Consider the following 25257-nt stretch of genomic DNA (forward strand, 5'->3'; position numbering starts at 1 on the left):
TAAAGCAACAGAAATCCTCATACACTGCTGAGAGAAATGTAAAATGGTATAACTACTTTGGAAAACAGGCCACTTCTATAAAGTAAAACACACTTATATGATTTCATAACTGTACTCCATATTACTCGAAGGAAAAAAATTAAACTTCACATAAAGCATTCATGACTCAGATAATCACGATGGTGTGATCACTTACCTAGAGCTAGACATCCTGGAATATGAAGTCAAGTGGGCCTTAGAAAGCATCACTACAAACAAAGCTAGTGGAGATGATGGAATTCCAGTTGAGCTATTTCAAATCCTGAAAGAAGATGCTGTGAAAGTGCTGCACTCAATATGCCAGCAAATTTGGAAAACTCAGCAGTGGCCACAGGACTGGAAAAGGTCAGTTTTCATTCCAATCCCAAAGAAAGACAATGCCAAAGAATGCTCAAACTACCACACAATTGCACTCATCTCACACGCTAGTAAAGTCATGCTCAAAATTCTCCAAGCCAGGCTTCAGCAATACGTGAACCGTGAACTTCCAGATGTTCAAGCTGGTTTTAGAAAAGGCAGAGGAACCAGAGATCAAATTGCCAACATCTGCTGGATTATGGAAAAAGCAAGAGAGTTCCAGAAAAACATCAATTTCTGCTTTACTGACTATGCCAAAGCCTTTGACTGTGTGGATCACAATAAACTGTGGAAAATTCTGAAAGAGATGGGAATACCAGATCACCTGACCTGCCTCTTGAGAAACCTGTATGCAGGTCAGGAAGCAACACTTAGAACTGGACATGGAACAGACTGGTTCCAAATAGGAAAAGGAGTATGTCAAGGCTGTATATTGTCACACTGCTTATTTAACTTATATGCAGAGTACATCATGAGAAATGCTGGGCTGGAGGAAGCACAAGCTGGAATCAAGATTGCCAGGAGATTTATCAATAACCTCAGATATGCAGATGGCATCACCGTTATGGTAGGAAATGAAGAAGAACTAAAGAGCCTTTTGAGGAAAGTGAAAGAGGAGAGTGGAAAAGTTGGCTTAAAGCTCAATATTCAGAAAACTAAGATCATGGCATCCGGTCCCATCACTTCCTGGCAAATAGATGGGGACACAGTGAACACAGCTGACTTTATTTTCGGGGGCTCCAAAATCACTGCAGATGGTGATTGCTGCCATGAAATTAAAAGACACTTACTCCTTGGAAGGAAAGTTATGACCAACCTAGACAGCATATTAAAAAGCAGAGACATTACTTTGCCAAGGTCCATCTAATCAAAGCTATGATTTTTCCAGTAGCCACGTATGGATGTGAGAGTTGGACTGTAAAGAAAGCTGAGTGCAGAAGAATTGATGCTTTTGAACTGAGAAGACTCTTGAGTGTCCCTTGGACTTCATGGAGATCCAACGAGTCCATCCTAAAGGAGATCAGTCCTGGGTGCTCACTGGAAGGACTGATGCTGAAGCTGAAACTCCAATACTCTGGCCACCTGATATGAAGAGCTGACTCATTTGAAAAGACTGATGCTGGGAAAGATTGAGGGCAGGAGGAGAAGCGGATGACAGAGGATGAGATGGCTGGATGGCATCACCGACTCAGTGGACACGGGTTTGGGTAAACTCTGGGAGTTGGTGATGGACAGGGAGGCCTGGTGTGCTGCGGTTCATGGGGTCGCAAAGAGTCGAACACGACTGAGCGCCTGAACTGAACTAAAAGCACTGTACACATAATGGCGTTATATCAAAAGACACAGGAGCCAAGTTTAAGGTTTGGAAAATTTTAGCCTCAAAAAATCTAATGACTAAACTGACTGAAACCTTAACAATATAAACTCTGTAGTTATACACAGGTTCAGGTTTTAGCTCTACTACATACTAAGTACGTAAACCGGGGCAAGGAAATTTCCCTCACCAACTGCCTAGTTTCCTCATTTGGGAAACAGGGAGAATGATTTATATACCATAACGTTCTTGTAAGAATTCCAGGAGCTAATGCATGTGAAAAGCACATAAAAGACATGGGGAATTTTAATCATTATTACTATTAATAAGCTTTTGGAATTCTAATTCTTTCCATTCAGAAATTGAAATACTGATCTAGAGTATAATACTTGAGTTATGGCAGACCTATCAGAGATATTTTCTATATATGATAATTTCCAACTATTTATCTTCACAATCTTATTTGAAACACATCTCTCACTTCTGAAAACTATCATATGGAATCATGGTAAACCAGAGGGAGATACTGTGCATTACAAAAACCCAATAAGCTGACTTTAACAAAGAAGTACATTTAATATGTAATTCACACTATAAATATTAATTTACCCATAACTTACCCAAGAACATTTAGGGGTAAATCAAGATATATCTAACACTATGGCTGATGTAAATGCAAAAATTAGAGGTTGCACATGGCCATCATAGTAGAAGAATTTCCAAACAAGCCTCCATAAGATGCTGAAGTGTCGCAAAGGTCAAAATATTACCCTTCAACTCAAACTCATTTATTTAAAATAATAATAATAGTAATAGTCGTTGAGGTTATTATTATTATTGTTATTAGTTAGCTATCCTGAGTGGTATTCATTTGCCAGGCTATGTTTTAAGCTTTTTGTATGTATTAACTCATTTTAAGCCTTATAAAATCTTATATGATACACAGACACTATTATTATCTTCACTTTACCAATGACTGAAGCATAACTACTTTATTAAAATGTGAGTTTTTTTATGATATTAAAAAAAAGTTTAAGCCAAAAAAATTTGTCATCCCCAGAAGCAGACTTCATGTCGTCTCTTTAATCTAAAAACTAGTGCTTAGGCATTAAGAACCATTTATCCTGACTTTCCTACAGGAACTATATTCCAATGTTTACTAGGCAGGCTTAAGATAAGTGAGATCTCTTGCTTAGAGAAAAACTTCAGTAACAAATGTAAAAGGAATGATAGAATTAGAAAATAAATCACTGTTTTTCACCCCTTGCTGCTGCTGCTGCTGCTAAGTCACTTCAGCTGTGTCCAACACTGTGTGACCCCATAGACATAGAGCAGCCTACCAGGCTCCTCCATCCCTGGGATTCTCCAGGCAAGAACACTGAAGTGGGTTGCCGTTTCCTTCTCTAATGCATGAAAGTGAAAAGTGAAAGTGAAGTTGCTCAGTCGTGTCCGACTCTTAGTGACCCCATGGACTGCAGCCTACTTTCACATCCTAATGATCATCAAAGAGTGCTTACATCTTTAGGTAAAAAGCTAAAGAGGAACAGAATATTTACTACATTTTATTTTCAGGTTACAAGGAGAGAAAAGATGTAACAAGAGGATCAGGCTGTTCACCAGCTGAGTTTACTGACCAACCTCACACCACGAAAAGCAAGACAATCACAAGTCCCACACAAGTGATATATCACACTAATATATATCTTGCCAAAAATGCACAGCCTGAACATAATCAAGCCTTTGCATTTAACTTTCAGTTCATATAAAATATAAAAGACGGGGAAACAAAACAACACTGCAAGGAGGCAATCAAATTCAAAAGGTCAGACACAGGGACGCTGACTTAGTTTCTTAAAGACGTCAAAGGCACAAAAGAAAATAGAGTAAACAGGAGACTCTTTGAATTAAAGGAGATATGATGACATAATCAAATGCAACGTATGAACTTTTCTTGGATCTTGGTTTCAACAAGCTTAACGGAAAAGATTTGGGGACAACTGGGGAAATTTAAGTTATGAACTAGGTATTTAAGAAAGTGAAGTTGCTCAGTCATGTTTGACTCTTTGGGACCCCATGGTCTGTAGCCTACCAGGCTCCTCTGTCCATTGGATTTTCCAGGCAAGAACACTGGAGTGAGCTGCCATTTCCTTCTCCAAAACTAGGTATTAGCTTATATTAAATAATTATCATCAATTTTGTTAGACCTAATAAAGGTTTTATGGTTATGTAAGAAAATGTTTTTAAATTTTAGAGATGGATTAAGTATTTGGGGGTATAACATCATGAGGTCTATGATTTACTCCAAATATTCCATTCCCACCCCCAAATAAATAAAATACAACAAAAGGTTAATAATTTATTACATCTGCCTGATGGGTTTATTAGTGTTAACTGCATTATTCTTACAAACTCCCTGCTTATCTGAAAATGTTCATGATACCTATAAATACAAGAAGCTTTAGTAACCAACCCTTTTGTTGTTTCATTAAATATCAAGTTAAAGGATTTCTCTAAATATTCAAGTACACAAATATATGAAAGATGAACCATATTTATTACAGTCAAAATTCTGGTGCACAGAACCAAAAAAAAAGTTGCACCTAAGTTGCATCCTTCCAGAATTTTATGTTAGAATTTTTTTTACAAGGTTATATAAAAATGTTTCCATCTAATACTTGACTAGAAAAATTTTCTACTGGAGTAAATTAGAAAATGGTCATGTAACTTACGATCAACCAGTTAATACTCATTTTAAAAGAAGTAACTAAAGCCTACCCCAAGGGATAATTCACACAGTAACAACATCAAAACCTGACTAATTACACAGACAGTATAACATAACACTTAAGACTCACCTGTGGTTAATTCATGTCGATGTATGGCAAAACCATCACAATATTGTAAAGTATCCTTCAGTTAAAATAATTAATTTTAAAAAGTTTGATAATCTAAGTATGTATTGGCTTTTAAATACCAAATTTAAGTTCTTAGCTTTAAAAGCAGAAGTCTTTCCCCCTAGTTATCAGTATGATAACTAATTGGAGATCAGTAATTATCAGTAGTACTGATAACTGATAAGGAGAGTTCAAAGTATATGATCAAATAAACTTCAGCTAAGAAACAGAATCCAATATAAAAAAAGTATCAATTATGAATTAGAAATTATCATAATCACTGAAGTTTCCAAGACACTTCCAAAAGGTCTGCAAGGTCAAAACTAATTTCATAATACTTTCTTATCGTGCTGACATTTTCACTAGTAGTGCAAAACCAGTGCTAGAGAAGACCACTGGAACCTTGGCCCGTATCAAAGCAGAGGCATCCGACTGGAGTAGGCACTGACTTCTTCACCGCCATGCACTTGCAGTAAAAGAAGGTCGGTTTCACTGACAAATACCCCTGAGAAAGCTAGACATAAATTAAAGAGATCTGCAAAAAATGTTAAACACTAGTTCTCAGCCAGAGACAATTTTGTCCCACAAGGGATATTTGTCAAGATCTAGGGCTAATTCTAGTTGTCACATCCAGGAAAATTGCTATTGGCATCTAGTGCATAGAGGTCAAGGATGCTGCTAAATATCCTGCAATGCACAGGATAGCTGCCCTCAACAAAGAATTATCCAGCCCAAAATGACAGTAGGGGCAAGGCTGTGGGACCTTGAAGGAAGAGAATACCACTCTTCTCATTCTCACTCAGCTCTTCTTTGGTGGGGAGGGGAGTCAGCTATTGTTCATAAGAATATGTTATTCACATTAGCCTATAATAGGTTTATTATTATAATTTAAAATGAATAAAGGGTAAGCATTTAAAAAAATTATCATGTATAAAATAAGCTACAAGGCTATATTATACAACACAGAGAATGGAACTGCTATTTTATAATAACTATAAATGCAGTATGGGCTTCTCTGGCAGATCAGCTGGTAAAGAATCCACCTGCAATGCAGGAGACCCCGGTTCAATTCCTGAGTCAGGAAGATTCCTCGAGTGGGACAGGCTACCTACTCCAGTATTCTTGGGCTTCTCTTCTGGCTCAAATGGTAAAGAATCCACCTGAAATGTGGGAGTTTGATCCCTGGTTTGGGAAGATCCCCTGGAGGGAGACATGACAACCCCTTCCAGTATCCTTGCCTGGAGAATCACCATGGACAGAGAGAGAAGTCTGGCGGGCTATAATCCATGGGGTCGCAAAGAGTGTGGCATGACTGAGTGACTAAGCACAGCACAGCACTTAAAAGGAATATAATCCTTAAATTTGTGAATTACTAAACTACCGCACAATTGCACTCATCTCACACACCAGTAAAGTCATGCTCAAAATTCTCCAAGCCAGGCTTCAGCAATACGTGAACCGTGAACTTCCAGATGTTCAAGCTGGTTTTAAAAGGCAGAGGAACCAGAGATCAAATTGCCAACATCCGCAGGATAATGGGAAAAGCAAGAGAGTTCCAGAAAAACATCTATTTCTGCTTTATTGACTATGCCAAAGCCTTTGTGTGGATCACAATAAACTGTGGAAAATTCTGAAAGAGATGGGAATACCAGACCACCTAACCTGCCTCTTGAGAAACCTGTATGCAGGTCAGGAAGCAACACTTAGAACTGGACATGGAACAACAGACTGGTTCCAAATAGGAAAAGGAGTATGTCAAGATTGTATATTGTCACCCTGCTTATTTAACTTATATGCAGAGTACATCATGAGAAACGCTGGGCTGGAAGAAGCACAAGCTGGAATCAAGATTGCCGGGAGAAATATCAGTAACCTCAGATATGCAGATGACACCACCCTTATGGCAGAAAGTGAAGAGGAACTGAAAAGCCTCTTGATGAAAGTGAAAGTGGAGAGTGGAAAAGTTGGCTTAAAGCTCAATATTCAGAAAACTAAGATCCTGGCATCCAGTCCCATCACTTCATGGGAAATAGATGGGGAAACAGTGGAAACAGTGTCAGACTTTATTTTGGGGGGCTCCAAAATCACTGCAGATGGTGACTGCAGCCATGAAATTAAAAGACGCTTACTCCTTGGAAGAAAAGTTATGACCAACCTAGATAGCATATTCAAAAGCAGAGACATTATTTTGCCAACAAAGGTCCGTCTAGTCAAGGCTATGGTTTTTCCAGTGGTCATGTATGGATGTGAGAGTTGGACTGTGAGGAAAGCTGAGTGCTGAAGAATTGATGCTTTTGAACTGAGGTGTTGGAGAAAACTCTTGAGAGTCCCTTGGACTTCAAGGAGATCCAACCAGTCCATCCTAAAGGAGATCAGTCCTGGGTATTCATTGGAAGGACTGATGCTGAGGCTGAAACTCCAATACTTTGGCCACCTCATGCAACGAGCTGACTCACTGGCAAAGACCCTGATGCTGGGAGGGATTAGGGGCAGGAAAAGAAGGGGACGACAGAGGATGAGATGGCTGGATGGCATCACCGACTCGATGCACATGAGTTTGAGTGAACTCTGGAGTTGGTGATGGACAGGGAGGCCTGGTGTGCTGCAATTCAGGGGTAGCAGAGTCAGACATGACTGAGTGACTGAACTGAACTGAACTGATACTTACACCTGTAACATACAGATGTATATCAAGTGTAGAAAGTGTTAGTTACTCAGTCGTGTCTGACTATTTGCGACCCCATGGACTGTAGCCCACCAGGCTCCTATGTCGATGGGATTCTCCAGACAAGAATACTGGAGGGGGTTGCCATTTCCTTCTCCAGGGGATCTTCCCAAGCCAGGGATTGAACATGGTTCTCCCACACTGCAGGCAGACTACCCACTAAGCCACCAGGGAAGTCCATATGTATATAGTTGATATGTATATCAACTATACATCAATTCAAAATACAAAGTGAACATTTTTTAAAAGTTTTAATTTTAACATGCAATACAGTAAGTATCAATAGGTTAATTAATCCACATAAAAGTTCTTTGGGGTCTTCAATTTTTGACAGTATTAAAGGAGTCCTGAGATCAAAAAGTTTGAAAAAATCACTGAATTAAAAGAATGGTATAACTAACTAAATATTTTAGAGAATATAAAGAGAATTGCTGGGAGCTAGCATGGGGAATCCCGCCTGTGGCAAAGGTCATGAGGAAGGGGCCTCACATGCAAAGGCGGGATCAGGCCTCATGGGGCCCCCCTGGAACTTCTCGACCATCTACCCCCAAACCAGAATCTGTCTGTCTCATTCTTTTATTACTTTCGCTGACCCCTATGACATTAACAGGGGCTATTCCCGACCATCTTTCTCTGGAAAAAGTTAACTTAGAGCTCCTACATATAAAAGGAGTGTCTCTGCTCTAACCCCTCTGATGGCTCTCTAACTTGCCTGACAGGTTTACCCAGACTTTTACAACTATGCATGTGATTATTTACAGCCCCCCAACCATGAGAGGCACGAAGCTTAACATCTTAAAGATATAGAGCCTTTTTAAAGGGCTAAGAATTATATTGCTGAGTTAATGACTGCCGCCAGGCCTCCAAATCCTTTATCTTTTAGGCACCTGGGAGGATATTAATCAATGTAATTGGGATATAGAAAAAGGAATATAGTAGTTTTGATGTTAGCAATACTAGACTTTTGAGTTAATGAATTTTCTCTTTGTTATAAATTACTGTACTCCTCTTTCTTTGTTATAAATTGTTGTGTCCTTGCTATGTAAAAATGTAACCTTAATTAGTGCTTTCTGAGAGTGGCACCAGACTTTAGTAAGAACAACACTTTTAGGGCAAATAAGTTTTCTGGTTGACGGACCCTTATCAGAAAAGGGCCATAAAATGCTAATAGGGCTCCTGGCCAGAAGATGATGTAAATCACCTAAGACCTGTGTATACAGCTAGGTATGCAGAGAGAAAGCCTGGTCTCGATAAGGGTCAGGGCTGCTGACCCTGCATGACTTTGTATTGTCCATTGATCTCTATGTACAACTTAAAGTATAAAAGCTTTCCTGGAAAATAAAGAGACGGACCAGTTTCTCAGAAATCTGGCTCCCCCCGTGTCTTCTTTTCTTATTCTCCTTTTCAGGCTGAATTCCCATCTGGAGCATAGAGGCTCGCCATGTATACTTATTTGCCTGGGCTTCTAAGAACCACGTGAGAGGGAGCCCAAGGTGGGGCACCCTCCGCTATTCAAGCGGGCGCCTGCGGCCTGCGTAGATGGTGTAAGGCCCTTGTCTCAGGGCTTTATTGGCTTTCTATGTAATCCAAGGAATACAGCCTCTTTTTCTTCCCTATTTTCTCTCCTTTTTCTCACTACACTATTCTTCCCTAATCTCTCTTTATATCTCTAATCTAGTAATTCTTTCCTAATTGCCGATTCTGTTCCCACTTCAAATTACCCTGGATCCACTGGGGCTGGACCCCAGCAGAGAATTAAAAAGTACTCCAAAAGAAAATGTGCTCATTTCAAGTGTATTATGGGGGACCAAAACAAAACAAACATAAACCTCTATAAAACCAAATAGTTAAAAAGAAAAGTCATGATACACCAGCAAAGGAGAGACCTCCCTAAAAAAACCAAAACAATCCATACACACACAGCCCACCATCAGTAACAACAAAGAAACCTTAGAAGAACAACTCCATACCTGGGGTATGAGGACTTGCTGGACTAAAAGATGGCTGATACAAATCTTTGGTTGGCGTTGGAAAAGCCTCTTTCCCTTGGCGCTGACTCATCTTTCCTGGTGTCAGGTGTTGAGTATCCTCACTGTTTGCTACCACAGCTCAAGGAACGAAGGGGAAAAAAAATTAGTACTTAAGTCATAGATTTACATAACAGCATAGTTAATAACATGGACTAGAACTGTGATTGACATGGCCTCAATGGTTATACTCATTTTACCAACTCAATACTCTAATAATACTTTAATAAATTAAATTACTTTAATAAATAATAAATGTTTTATTTTTAGTTTGCCATCAATTCAAGAGGAATTTATAGTCATGTGTCAAATTACACAAATTTCAGACCTCATAAAAATGAAAATACATATTCTGATAATGAAAGATACTCCAAGGTTTACTATCAACTTTTCATTGTGTTATTGACTCTATATATTTGCCAATAGAGCAATAAGCAAAAGACAGTGCAGAAGACATACAAATGGTCAATAAACATATGAAAAGACAGTAGATCTCATTGGTAAAGAGGAAACATTCCAGTTTACAGCAGCATAAAATGGCGTGGTGGCGGTGGGTTAGGCATTAAGTTGTGTCCGGCTCTCTGTGACTAGCCTGGACTGCGTGGACTCTGACCGCATGGACTGTGGCCAGCCAGGCTCCTCTGTCCATGGGATTTCCCAGGCAGGAATACTGGAGTGGGTGCCATTCCCTACACCAGGGGATCTCCTGACCCAGGGACTGAACCCAGGTCTCCTGTACTGCAGGCAGTCTCCTGCACTGCAGGTGAACTCTTCACCAACTGAGCCACAAAATAGTATTCATATGCGCAAGAATTTCTACTCTAACTTCCGACTTTCATGGAAAGTAGGCGTGATTCTTATTTTAAAGTTGGGGAAACTTGGAGGTTCAGAGACTGCCTTGCTTAAAACTAATACCGGTAATATTCTAACAAAGGACAAAGTCTGGTTTCTTAAGAGCTTGCTGCCCCAACAAAAAATCTAGATAGCGTTTAAGGCTTCTATTCACCTGTCTGACTAAGCTACTGATAGAGGAAAGAGATGCCCAGTTCCAAAGAGGACAGAAAAGAAAAAAAAACTGATTGAAGGAGTAGGAGAAATTGTGAGCAAGTCCACAGCGCCCCAGGATTTCCATTCTTCAATTTTTATGTAACTGTGCTTTCAGTCTACAGAAACCTTAGCTTTATCTTGAGAGAGAATGATTCTGTCTTCAATCTAGATGTAATTTCAAACTTAACCAGAACTTAAGACTGAAATTTTTAATTACCATATCTTTCAAGGAAAATTGCTTCTTTAACATTTTAAACACAAATTATCTTTAACATAATCTTTAATGTATTTTTGATGGTGCTAAAGTTTTCAAAATTATATTTTAGCTCCTTAAATTTTAAAGTAAAAATTCAAAAATACTCTCACTTATCATCTAAGTAAAGTTACAAAGAATTTATTTTCCCATCAAATCAATAAAAAAGCATCCTACACTGATGACTACTAAATTTCTATCTCCTCCTAACTCAAAAACTCACACATTAGTTGCCTGCCTGTATTACTTAATAGACATCTCAAATTTATCCAGAACAGTCTTTATTTTGTTTATTCTCCAGATTTGCCTGTCTCCCATCTGTTAATGGAATCACTATTCTGCTCTTCCACTTTCTCAGGCTAAAAACTTTAGATGTATTCTTTGATTTTTCTCTTTCTCTCACATTTCATACTCAATCAATCTGTGATATCTTTATCTTCAAAATTTATCTGGGATCCTCCTACTTCTCTGCACTTCTACAACTACTACCTTGTTCCAAGACACCATTATCTTTCCACTGATCACAGCAACATATTTCTACCTAGTTTCCAGACCTGTACCATCTTGCTCCTTGCTTGTGTAGAGTTCATTGTCTGTACAGAAGGCTCAGCAATCTTTGACACCATGAATGCAAAAAAGTAAAACTTGAAAACTTTTAAGAGAATATAAATTTGGGGTAGGCAATGATTCCCTTAAAAAGACACACAAAACACTCACCAATAAAGAAAGCGTGGGGTGGGGGTGGGGATTAAGAATTAACCTAATCAAAAGATAAAAAGAATTTGGGGGAGGGGAAACCAAGAGATTTGTACTGAAGGACCTAAGCTACTCTATTTTGTTAAAGAAGACTCCATTTTGTAAAAATTCCCAAAAAAGAGCTTTTTGGAAATCCCTTAACCTCATCCCACCACCCTGGGACCAATCAGAACCCGTGGCAAGCCCGGGATATGGGAACCAATCAGAACCCATGGCCAGCCCGGGAAATGAAAACCAATCAGAACCCAACACCTAACCCTTCCACAGAAACTACCGTTTTTCAAATTTTTCGCAGGAGAATACCCTATATTAGCAATGAAACCCAGAGCTCGGGGCTCCTCCCTATAGTCACTGCATCAGTATCGGTGGGAGCCCCAGCTTGAGCTTGGTAATAAAAACTCTCTTGCTTTTGCATCGGATATCGGCTCCCTGGTGGTCATTGCGAGATTTCGAGACTTGGGCATAACAGTAACACATATAATTAATGAAGAATTGGAATCCAAAATATGTAAAAAAAAAAAATTCCTGTAAATCAATTAGAAAAAGATCAAAAAGGCAAAAGAAACAGGGGGACAGGAATGCATCAAAAAGAATGCCTAAGAATAAATTTAACCAAGGAGGAGAAAGACCTGTACACTGAAAACTGTAAGACCCCGAGGAGAGACACTGAAGAAGACAGACACAAATGGACAGGTGCACTATATGATGGACCGGAGGAACAATGTTAAAATGTCTACACTCCCCAAAGCAACCTACAGACAATGCAATCCCTCTCAAGATTCCAATGGCAATTTTTTTTTTTTTACAAAAACAGAAAAAACAATTCTAACATTTTCGCAGAATCACAAAAGACCCCAAATAGCAAAAGCAATCTTGAAGAACAAAACTAGAGTCATCATACTTCCTGATCTCAACTTATATTACAAAAGAAGCTATGGTAATCAGAACTCTGTGGCACTTGCATAAAAAGGCACATAGATCAATGGCACAGAACTGAGAGCCCAGAAATAAACCTACATGTATATGGCCAATTAATTTACGACAAAGGAGCCAAAAACATACAACAGGGAAAAGGCCAGTCTCTTTCGTAAATACTGTTGGGAATCCTGGACAGCCACACACAGGAGAAACAAACTGGACCTCTGTCTTACTGTTACAAAAAAATTAGCTCAAAATGGCTTAAAGCCTCAAATGTAAGACCTGAAAATATAAAATTCCTAGAAGAAAACTAGAAGTGCACTCCTTGACATCATTCTTGGCAATGATTCTTTTACATTTGACACCAAAAGACAATAAAGGCAAAAGTAAAGAACTAAAACTCCAGACTAAAACATTTCTGCACAGCAAAGGAAACCATCAATACAATGAATGGCATGAAGTGCTTGCAAAGAGTGTATCTGATAAGGCGTTAGTATCCAAAACACCAGCTGAGCTGGTGGCTCAGCTGGTAACTGAAGCATAGCTGATTCATAATGTTTCAGGTGTACAGCAAAGTGACTCAGTTATCTATCTCTATTCTTTTTCAGATTCTTCTCCATTATAGGTTATTACGAGAGTACGTTTTAAAAGCTGTCATTATAAGAAAAAAAACTCTGTTAACAATCTATGGTGATGGATGCTAAGCAAATTTACTGTGATTATCACTTCATAGTATATACAAGTATGGAATCATTATGTCACACACTGGAAACTAATACAATGTTGTATGGCAATTAAACATCAATTAATGTTTTTAATTAAAAAAAATGGTAGGAAAACATGACCAATTAGTTCATGGAAGAAGAAATGCAAATGGCCCATAAATGTACAAAAAAAAGTTTGATCCTCCTTAGTAATGAGGGAAAAAACCAAATCAAGATCACAATGAAACAAATATTTTACACTCAGTAAAAACTAAGTCTGATACTACCCAATGATGGTAAGGATACGGTCAGCGAGCCAACATAAGCACTGCTGATAGAGTAGGAATTGATACAAGCACTTTGGAAAACCACTTAGGTCTTATAACATTGAATTTTAGCATATTCTATGGGTCCAAAAATTCCACTCTTAGCTTTGTACCCGGAAATACTCTTATATGTGTATACCGAAAGACAAGAATAAAAACGTTCAGAGCAACACTGTTCATAATAGCAAAAATAAAAATAAATATTCAAAAACTGAAAACAATATGGATTCATATATCGTGGTATACGAATATAATGGGATAGTATGTAGCAGTAAAAGCAGATGGTCTTTATCTACACCCAGTAACATGGCTCAAACTTAGAAACACAACATTAACTACAAAAAGCAAGTCCTAGAAGACGACATACAGCATGACATCATTCTTGTAAAATTAAAAACCTAGTCAAATTTGGTGATACATATGTGACCTAAAAATAACCAAAAAAATATATTTTTGAAAAAGCAATGAATCAACAACACCAACAAAAACAAGTTAATCATCAGCCCTGGGAGGACAGGCACAGCCGCGAGAAGCAGCACAGACACGAGAGACTTCTGTGAGACCCAAGTTCTTAGGTTAGTGGTGGGTTCAGTACGTGCTCACTGTAAGAGCATACTTCATAATTTCCACATGCTTCATATAACCTTTTGGAGTATTAGTACATTTAAGGCTACTTCAAATACATTATCGGAGAAGGCAGTGGCACCCCACTCCAGTGCTCTTGCCTGGAAAATCCCATGGATGGAGGAGCCTGGTCGGCTGCAGTCCATGGGGTCGCGAAGAGTCAGAGCGACTGAGTGACTTCACTTTCACTTTTCCCTTTCACACATTGGAGAAGGAAATGGCAACCCACTCCAGTGTTCTTGCCTGGAGAATCCCAGGGACGGGGGAGCCTGGTGGGCATCCGTCTATGGGGTCGCACAGAGTCGGACATGACTGAAGCGACTTAGCAGCAGCAGCTAAATACATTATAAAGGGACTTCCCTGGTGGTTCAGGGGCTAAGACTCCACACTTCCAAAGCAGGGGTCCAGATTCAATCCTTGGTAAGAAAACTAGATCCCACATGCAAGCAACTAAGAGCTTGCATGCCTCAGCTAAGACTCAGTGCAGATAAACAGATAAACATATGCAAAATACATTATCAGAACAGCTAACAGAATTAAAGCATGCTTTAGTATTCCGTCAGAAAGACACACGTACGTAAGCCTTAAATAACTTGACTATATGAAAAATGAAATACAAGTGCAAATTTAGTTCTATTCACCTCTTGCTAACTCCTTACTGACTGAGGTATTACTGTTTATAATTTTGATAACATTGAAATGAGAGGAGTTGTAGAAATAGCAACATATGGAGTATATTTCCTTACAAAAATCAGAAAGCCTATTTTTCTATTTGTTTTTTCGTACATCATTCACAAACTTTAACCATACAGAAAATTTGCATAATATAAAAATCATTTTAATGCCCTGAATCATTTGCATACTAGTAGGATATTTGCTTATAAACTCAGGAAAGGCAGTGCCTTTTTTTCATTTGTATTCTTTGGCATAAAACTGACAATAAATACTTGCTAAATGCCTGGATCAATAGTTGACCAATGAATCTCTACAGGATTCCAAAACAGTCTCTGGTGATGTAACCACCAGCCTCCCTGTCTGAAGACAGCATTACAGTGCCTTCTTCTGGTTCCACTTCATAATGAAAGTGAAGCAAAGCAAAGCAAGCAAAGCAAAGCAGCCCACTTCACTGAATGTCATATTAAGATAGAAATTTATCACACTGGAATCATTCATAGTAATATAATTAACAAACCAGCTGCAACTTTTAAGGAGGATATGATTCTGTAACTACCATTCTTTACTTTCCGAATTTAACTCATCAATACAAAGTCAGGAGAATTTTACAAGCTTCAAAGTCTGGTTCTTGCCCTTAATCTAAGCAAAAACTACTAAAAAGAAGTTAAGCCTTTTAAAGTCATAAATAATCCCTTAAAAGAAATCCTAAATATTCCCTTACAGAGCAGATGATAAACCTTTTCTCAAATACATTAGTAATTTAAATATGTTGCTATGTATCTTTATAGGTTTTTCACTGAATAGTATAGATCCTAATGAAGTACTAAATAGAATTACATTTCACTCAAAATGATACATGATCTATAGTAAATAACACAGCCGCAGTCTTCTAATAGTTGGCAGAGTACAATACAAACTCTAATATATAAATTACAATATAAATTCACCTCTAATATATGTTATATATTTTAATTCATATGTGCTTAAAATATATAACTATAATAAATGTCTTCTATTTCAAGTAGAAAGTAAAGACCCCCATTTATAAAACCCAGGTCCTAAGAAGAACCACTTCAACTGATATTAAAAATGCAATTCTATTTCTAAAGTTCAGCAGTGACAATAAGTTCATGTGAATCAACATCTAAATACATGAGATAATTAAAGTAACTAAAAAATACATTAAAAATATCTACCAGGTATCATAAGTAAGGCTGAGCAAGAAAACAAAAACGTTTTGGGATGTGTATACTTTTTCTACTTCAAAAAAATTTTTTTAAATTTTTTGTTATGTATTGGGGGATAGCCGATTAACATTGTGGTAGTTTTAGGTGAACAGCGAAGGGGCTACTTTAAAATTTTACTACTCTAATAATGCCATGAACTATTCAATACTATGAATTGTTACAATTAGAATAAAAATGGAATTTTAGCATATTACTTTAAATTATCTCTCTCTTTAGAAAACAAAATTATAGACGTACTATGTCCATTATCAGAGACAAACAGTAACTGATCTAGACCGAAACACTTTGCCATTATCTCGCTAGGTCTCCTTTAACCAGTGAGGAAAACGAGCCCCAAAGCAGTCAACTGACTTGCAACAGTCACACAGTTATTTAGGAATAAATACGAAAACTTCCTGAATCAATATAACTTCCACATGGGTTTTGAATAAAGTTAAAACCTTTTGATGTATAATGCAGCAATATTTTAATTATTTGGTTCAACTTAATTCAGTGAAATGATAGCTTTATTCTGATTTTTGAAAATCAGAAGATGATTACTAAACTAGTAACCAATTCTATCTCCTTGGGGATACTTAAGATCTTAGCTTCAGACTCTTCATCTACAAAAATTAATGCTTTATTTAAATGATCTCTGAAGTTTCATTCACATCAGTACGTTTACTATGTCACAAAGCTTTGAAATTATGTATTCACAGGTCTAACTCTCCTACTAGTATATAATGATCCTTAAAGCCAAGGCACATGTTTTATTCACCGTGTATTCCTCAAAGCTAGCACCATATCTAGTCAAAAACAGGTTTTTTAAAAACATAAGTTTCAAGGATGTGGCTTCTAAATCCCTAGATAAAACAGGCTTCACTTATGAAGTTACCAAAGTAAAAAAAATTTTTTTCATAACCAGATTATCTATTATATAAAAGTTCTGACAAAAATAAAACCGTATTTCTCACTTCATATGGCAGTGAATTTATTATACCTTGTCCAGCCTCAGAGTAGTCTGCTCTGTGCTTTATGATGACTGTAGAAAGGATGCTATAAAAAAGCCTTAATTCATGATTTAGGAATTATGAATTTATAAACGGTGAATTAGATAACTAAGCAAATAATCCATCTTTAGATCATTAAGATGTAAGTACACAAGCACTATTAATCTCAGATGGACACTGACAACAGATGGGTACTGAATGATCATTTATAGTCTTTATATTTCAATGCCTGGAAACAAAGTAGAAGACTTAATAATCAAAACAGAAATACCATATACCTTTTATAAGTACACATCAAAATATTACCACGTCTGCAAACATGCGATTCAAACTGTAACTACTTACTTGATGGCCCAAGGACATCTTTGCTATCACCAAGAAGCTTTTAATGCAGGATAATTGAGCAGCAAACAAATAGAATCCAAACCAGGAAGAAGCAAAGTGTATCAGGATTGAAGCAGCAGTGAAACAAAAGGACAAGGAAAATAGCATTAGTTTATAAGTAGAAAGCACATGCTAATAATCATAATTTGCAAGGAATTTTCTTTTCCACACATAAAGAGACCTTGTCTTAGGCATTATCCAATGTTTGTTCTAATTTTGGAAAATGAAGGTGGAAAGAGAAAAATGAAATCACTCAAGTACTTTGTTTTGAAAATTACTTAAGTGAAAAATTACTTCCAATTACGATTCAAGGTATGGGTTAGGAGTGATTAAAAAATTATTTAGAAATGCAAAGGATAGCCAAAAGTTATTCATCCTTTAAATTCAAGTGGTATAAAAATATATAACACTCATGCACTATTAAATATTAGTTCTGCATGCCATGAAAACACTTAACACTATGTAGAAATTCAGTCTGTTTCTTCTACAAAAAGAAAGAAGGAGTTTACCGAGCACTTAAGTCAAGCATTGTGCAAAGAGCTTTTATAGAGACATCAACAAAGCGGCAAAAACCAAAGAGAACAATAAAGTTAAGTTAGACAAAACTTTCCTAGGACCCACTAGTATCAAGCATAGCATCTAGAGCTACTAGTCTCCAGGAAGATAGAAGATCAAATTCTTGAACAATTAACTTGCAATCAATCAAAAGAAACACGAAAAAGACTGCTGACTGTCTATCTAGTAACTATCTTAATAAACAATATGACATTAAACATCACCTACAGACAAGTGTTTTGGTCTCCCTTGGCAGGAAAAGAGTCCTTAGTTCTCTTCCCTTCATTTCAAATACCAAGCATGGATCTGTATCAGAACTAAAGCAACAACAAAAACAAATAATTCCCACTGATGACGCTATTGTTTGGTCTTATTTAAAGGAAATGGGGAGTCTTACTTAACTGGTTTTGCATTCACCCTCCAAAAAAGTTGCAGTTGTTTGCTTTGAGTTTGTGTTGTCTCCCAGAGGGAAAATAAGCTTGGCCCTGTTACTTTCCTAAGTGAAGGTTATTTCACAATGCATAAAATTATGTTCTAATTCCTCTAAAGGCATTTGCTTTATTTATTTTTCGGTAGCTGCCCATTTAAGCTCATTCTTCTATAAACGCATTTCAGTTTCACTGATAAAACTAAAAAAAAAATAAATACAGTTTTAGGGACAATGAAGTAATTGTGCTCAAATCCTTATTACTGAAATGGCCATGTTATTATAGCTAGCAAGCATGTGGAAAGAGATTAAAACATTTGTGGCAGGCAACTTCTAAAATGACCACAGTGATCCCCACTTTTTGGTGTATAATTCCTTCTCCTTGAGCATATACTGGATGTGCTGAGTTGCTTCGAATAAAAAGAATACAGCAGAAGTGAAAATGTCATTTCCAAAATTAGACTGTTAACAAGACTATGACTTCCATTTTGTTTGGGGTCTCTTTCTCTACTCTCGCTCTGCCCCCAGACAGATCATCTTGGGGAAAACCAGCCACTGAGTCATGAAGCGATCATGCAGAAAAGCCCAAAAAGGAAAGGAATTGAGGTCCTGACCAGCCTTCAGTGAGCCTGGAGGTGGCTCTTCCATCTCCCCTGACACCCTCAGCAGCAGCTCCTTCCCCAGTCCCTCGACCATAAGAAAGGCTGTGACCTACAGACAGCCAGATGCTCTCAGATTCCTTACTCACAGAAACTGTAAGGTATTAAATGCTGGTTTTCTACCACTTAACTTGGGGATGATTTGTTATATATCAATAAATAACTAAGGCAATACTGGAAAATTGAAGGAGGTTAGGAAACTGACAGAGACAACTATGGCATACTTTACAAAGGCTTCACAGGCATCTTTGGGAAAATCTTCCTGTATTGATACAAATAACTATCAGCTTCCCTAGACTGACCAGTAACTTCCTAAAGGAAAGCAACGGTTCTAACCATATGTACGTAGCCAAGAGTATTTAATTTCACAGGGCCAGTCACATTTGACGTTCTCCAGCTGGTCTTCTATTTAGGATAAAGGTTAAGTTCAATTTCATTGTACAGCTGCATATAATTCTTAAATTATGTCGATTAAAACCACTATGTCATGTGCACCGCTATACGCCTTGCATTTTTACTAGCAGAAAAAAACCCTTAGCATATAAACAACATCTAAACAACTTATTTCAAACTATGTTTTCTGCAGTATTTGCTCAGGCATATCTGTGTCATATAAACCTGGTTCTACTGGATTAACCCAGTATTTTTTTTCAGACTGAGGCACTGGAGAATAAGCAAAGTAAACACTATCTACTCTTATCATTGATCTATCATCTATCCATGGATCCACCCATCCAAATATTCATTCAGTACCTACTATACAGACAGGTATCACTTTAGGCACCGAGGAACAGAGCAGTGGACAACAAAATTCTGCCCTTGTGGCAGCTACATCTAGTGGGAAAGATAAACAGTAACATAATAAACAAGTAAAATTTTGCTGTATATTATATAGTATAAACAGTAAGGAAAAATAAGCAGAAAATGAAGACATATAAAATGTTAGGGAAGATGGAGCTAAAGTTTTAGATAGGGTGGCCTAAGGAGGCGTCACTACAAAGTTGACTGAATAAACTGAGGGAACTTCCCATAAGGACATAAAGGGGGAGAGTATTCCAGGGAGCAGGAAGATCAGGATTAGAGTAGAGGACTTGGATGGGAGCAAGTCTGGAGAACAGTGAGGTCAGAGGACTGGGGTACAATTCAAGTAGGAGAGCGGCGGATGAAGTCAAAGAGGTGAACAGTTGCAGGACTTTCTGGGACCTGGCCAAGACTTTTGTTTTATTCTGGGTGAGTTGGGAAGCCACTGGATGGTTCTGAGAAAAGGAGTAACATATATGAGAACGTTATAATAGGACTGCTCCAGCAGCTGTATTGAAAATAGATCAGAGGGATGAGGGTATTATCAGTTCAGAAGTTACAGCAATATTATAGGGGAGAGATGACGGAAACTTGGACCAAGATGGGAGCAGTGAGAGGGGCGACAAGTGGTTAAATTCTAAATATATTTTGAAGGTGAGGTCAACAGAATTTCCAAATAGGCCAAGTATGAGGTAAAAGAAAAAAGGAATCAAAATGAAGTCAAGCGTTGGCCTTTGAGCACCTGGTAGGATGGAACTGCCGTCATCTGAGATGGAAAAGACAGTAAGACAAGCTCATTTACAGCGAGAAATGTAACTACAATCATCCCTTGGTATCCAGAGAGAACTGGTTCTAAGACATCCCCCACCCCCACCCCAGAGCAATACCAAAATCTGTGGATGCTCAAGTCCCTTATTTAAAATGGTGCAATATTTGCATATAACCCATGTACATCCTCCTATATACTTTATATCACCTCTAGATTACTTATAATATCCAATATAAAGTTAATACTAAGTAAATAGTAGTAAATACAATGAAAACACTACAAATCCCATGGACGGAGAAGCCTGGTGGGCTGCAGCCCATGGGGTCGCTAGGAGTCGGCCACGACTGAGCAACTTCACTTTCACTTTTCACTTTCACGCATTGGAGAAGGAAATGGCAACCCACTCCAGTGTTCTTGCCTGGAGAACCGCAGGGACGGGGGAGCCTTGGTAGGCTGCCATCTCTGGGGTCGCACAGAGTCGGACACGACTAAAGCGACTTAGCAGCAGCAGCAGCATGCAGCAACTTTAAGTTTTACTTTGTGGGACTTTATGGAATTTTTTTCCCCAAATATTTTCCATCTGCAGATGGCTGGATCCATGGATGCAGAACCCTCAGTTTTATATGGAGGGCCAACTGCCTCTCAGTTTGGAATAGGTTAAGTTTAAAATGTCTGTCAGACATCCAAGTCAAAATATCAAATAGGCAGCTGGACATGAGGACCTGCATGAACATGTACACATACAGCAAATGGTTTAGGCTGGTAAGGAAATAGTATAAATCATCGTACGTGTGAGAGTTAGCGTATACGATCTGAATGGCTTCATCACAGGAGATTAAAAAATGCTCCAGAAGCAGGCACAGAAAACATATAATGGAACAACAACAGGACCAAGAGTTACTCTGAAACATTACAAACAGAAGCAGAAGACACAAGGAAAAATAAGGTCACTTCAGAAACCTTTCCCAGAAGGATGTGATGTAGATAAAAAGGCACTAAATTGAGACGCAAGCGAAATCATCTCTCAGAATTATTTGCAAGTGACGCTAATTGGGAAATGAGATATTATTAACGATTACATATTAATTTTACCAAGTAACTGACATAACTGAAGACTTCTGCACACCACTGACCTACACACTACACTTCTTATTCTTACTGCTTTTAGGACTTGGGCTTAATTTGTGCAGTTCCATGTTGTGTAACACACAAATAAAGACAATATGAAAATACTGATGTTGAAATGCTCTGTACAAGTACCTTTTACAGATGGCTAACAAACACATGAAAAGATGTTCAACATCACTCATTATCAGAGAAATGCAAATCAAAACCATAATGAGGTACCATTTCACGCCAGTCAGAATGGCTGCTATCCAGAAGTCTACAAGCAATAAATGCTGGAGAGGGTGTGGAGAAAAGGGAACCCTCTTACACCTTTGGTGGGAATGCAAACTAGTACAGCCACTATGGGGAACAGTGGATAAAAAACTGGATATAGAACTGCCTTATGACCCAGCAATCCCACTACTGAGCATACACACCGATGAAACCAGAATTGAAAGAGACACATGTACCCCAATGTTCATCACAGCACTGTTTATAATAACCAGGACATGGAAACAACCTAGATGTCCATCAGCAGATGAATGGATAAGAAAGCTGTGCTACATATACACAATGGAGTATTACTCAGCCATTAAAAAGAATACATTTGAATCAGTTCCAATGAGGTGGGTGAAACTGGAGCCTATTATACAGAGTGAAGTAAGTCAGAAAGAAAAACACCAATACAGTATACTAATGCATATATATGGAATTTAGAAAGATGGTAACAATGACCCTATATGCAAGACAGCGAAAGAGACACAGATGTATAGAACAGTCTTTTGGACTCTGTGGGAAAGGGAGAAGGTGGGATGATTTGGGAGAATGGCATTGAAACATGTATAATATCATATATGAAACGAATCGCCAGTCCAGGTTCAATGCATGATACAGGATGCTTGGGGCTGGTGCACTGGGATGACCCAGAGGGATGGTACGGGGAGGGAGGAGGGAGGGGGGTTCAGGATGGGGAACATGTGTACACCCGTGGAGGATTCATGTTGATGTATGGCAAAACCAATACAATATTGTACAGTAATTAGCTTCCAATTAAAATAAATAAACTTATATTAAAAAAAATAAAAAAACTAGCCACGCTTCTTGGCTTTTGTTAAGAGAACCAAAATACTACTAAAATTTCAAAAAATCCAGGAACAACTTCTCAGCTTCTTCAGAAAAAGACCACTAAGGTATGATAGAACAATGTCCTCTGAGCAACTCAGCATGTTTACCATCACCCTTTGAACAATGTGCACACAGTCATCATCTCAACTTTTTATCATTTAAATAAATTCTCTACTTCAGCAGAAAGCATGAGCTGACAAATAATAAAAGAGTAAAATGCCTGAAATTTTTTAACTTAGAATTCATTAGTATATTGTATACATAGTATATGCTAACAGTACTTTAAAGAATGAAATTACCCATTATCTAAACCTTTACTGATTTCAGGTTAAAAATTTCAGGAAAAGAGCATAATGCAAAGAATGCGATTTTATTTTGATGCATTTCTAAGTATTTGCCACGTCATCCACAATTAGCATAAAGCTTGCGGTCTTTAAGAGACATAAAGGGAGAAGCAGAAATTCAAAATCGCACCCTCCATTCTGAGACCCCTCGGTCCTAACAACCTGGACAGAGGGGCCTGGCAGGCAGCAGTGCGCGGGCGGCAACAGCATCAAGCGTGGCTGAGCGACTAAACAACAGACAGCAAAACATCTGTCGAGCTCAAGAGAAAGTCCAAATGGCTTATCCACCACTGATATGAGCAGAGTTCAAAACAAACTCGCAAGCAGATGGCACCTCTTTCCCCAGTCCTGCTGATCAAGTTGTACTCAGAAGCGATCCTGCTTCAGTGGGCTCCCAGAAGCCACGATTCTAAAGAAGGGTTATATAAAGCATCTTGAGACTGCTCTCCTTAGCGTTATCTTCGGCTTCCTTAGAGTAAGCAATTTTAGTGAGGAGTATACTATGCAGCTGAAATCTTTTTGTCCTATAAACAGGACTCATTACACTTAAATGAATTTTTTCATATTCCTAAAATCATCGGCAAAACACACATGTCCACATTTTATTCCTGAGTTTCACAGGAGAGATTTTAAGGGAATTTTTTTCTGTGACTGGAGTTTATCACTGTTAGAGAATATGATCCAATCTGCCAGGCAGTTGCATTTTTGATACAGTAATTTCACTACTAGCAATGTATACTAAGATGATCATTCAAAATGTTTAAAAAGATGTGTTCAAAGATATTTATCACATCATTTATAGTAAATGATATACTTAAAACATGGAATTAAATAACTAATAATATATTCATATAATAAGATACTATGTAGTCATTATAGTTTGGTTTTATTTTTTCAGGGACTGAAAAAAATCCATTACATACTGGCTTTTAAAAGTAGGTTATATGAATCACTTTGTTGTACAGCAGAAATTAACACAACACTGTAAATCAACTATACTTTGGTTAAAATAAATTTTTCTTAAAGTACTGATACAGAAATCTGTATGCTATGACACCACTTTTATAAAATTTCATGTGTAAGATACACACGTGAATACACTTAAGAAGTGAAAGTCGCTCAGCTGTGTCTGACTTTTTGCAACCCCATGGACTATACAGTCCATGGAATTCTCCATGCCAGGATACTGGAGGGGGTATCCTTTCCCTTCTCCAGGGGATCCTCCCAATCCAGGAATCAAACCTAGGTCTCCCGACTGCAGCCAGATTCTTTACCAGCTGAGTCACAAGGGAAGCCCAAGAATACTGGAGTGTGCAGCCTATCCTTTCTCCAGTGGATCTTACCAACGCAGGGATCCAACCAGGGTCTCCTGCATTGCAGGTGCATTATCTACCAACTGAGCTATTGCAGATGCCCTGAGAGCTGAGCACTTAAGAAAGAGGCCACCAAAATAATAACAGTGGTTATCTCTAGAAAATAAATTTTATTTACTATATTTTTCATTATTGTTTAATTATGCCACATTGTTATGTATTATTTTTATAATAAAAAAGATTAAATGCATTAACATATTGGCCAAATGAAAATGCAATTTTTAAAGTAGGCTTTTCAATTTACATTAGCTACTTTTTGTACTAACAGAATCATCTAAGATTAAACATAGTAGAAAATGTATTTTAAGAATTAACTTGAAACCCTAAAGAAATACAAAAATGTTAACATTTTGAACATGGCACCATGTATTACTCACTGTCTCTTGAACTTGAGCAACTTCTGAACATGGCAAGATCTAAAAAGAAGACAAATTTTCTCAGGAGTGATTTAACTTTGTATACCTGAATCTGAATCTGGAGAGCACTCACAGTTTATAGAAGGAATTAAGTGCTTCATTAATCATTTAAAAAGTGGCAAAAAAAAAAAAAAGATCAATAGTATGTTTACACTGAAACTAAACCTTTCTAAAATTTTTCCAAGACTTCAGGAAATTACAGTCAATCTACCAACCTGTCAAGTCTTCTCCGGCATGTTTCGGGCTTTTTCCCAATTCTTAAACTCCTTGCATATATTTAATTATATCAGCCTTTCTACCACACAAGACCTCTCTTCCTTTAGTTTCTAAAACACTCCACTGTTCTGGCTTCCTTTCTCCTAATTTCCCACCTCCATTCTGTCCTTCCACTCAATAAAACG

At 37.8% G+C, this 25257-nt stretch overlaps 1 protein-coding gene across 1 annotated transcript in view; it reads right to left on the reverse strand.

Moving 5' to 3' along the window:
• The window catches only part of OSBPL8 (oxysterol binding protein like 8), a 131197-nt gene that overhangs the window by 64618 nt on the left and 41322 nt on the right, over positions 1 to 25257 (reverse strand). The window contains 3 exon segments of the mRNA XM_052640309.1: positions 9301 to 9438; positions 17242 to 17278; positions 24818 to 24856. Coding sequence (XP_052496269.1) covers positions 9301 to 9438; positions 17242 to 17278; positions 24818 to 24856 — 214 coding nt within the window.

The sequence above is a fragment of the Budorcas taxicolor genome, chromosome 5 (genome assembly GCF_023091745.1).
Source record: "Budorcas taxicolor isolate Tak-1 chromosome 5, Takin1.1, whole genome shotgun sequence".
In the NCBI taxonomy this organism is placed as follows: domain Eukaryota; kingdom Metazoa; phylum Chordata; class Mammalia; order Artiodactyla; family Bovidae; genus Budorcas; species Budorcas taxicolor.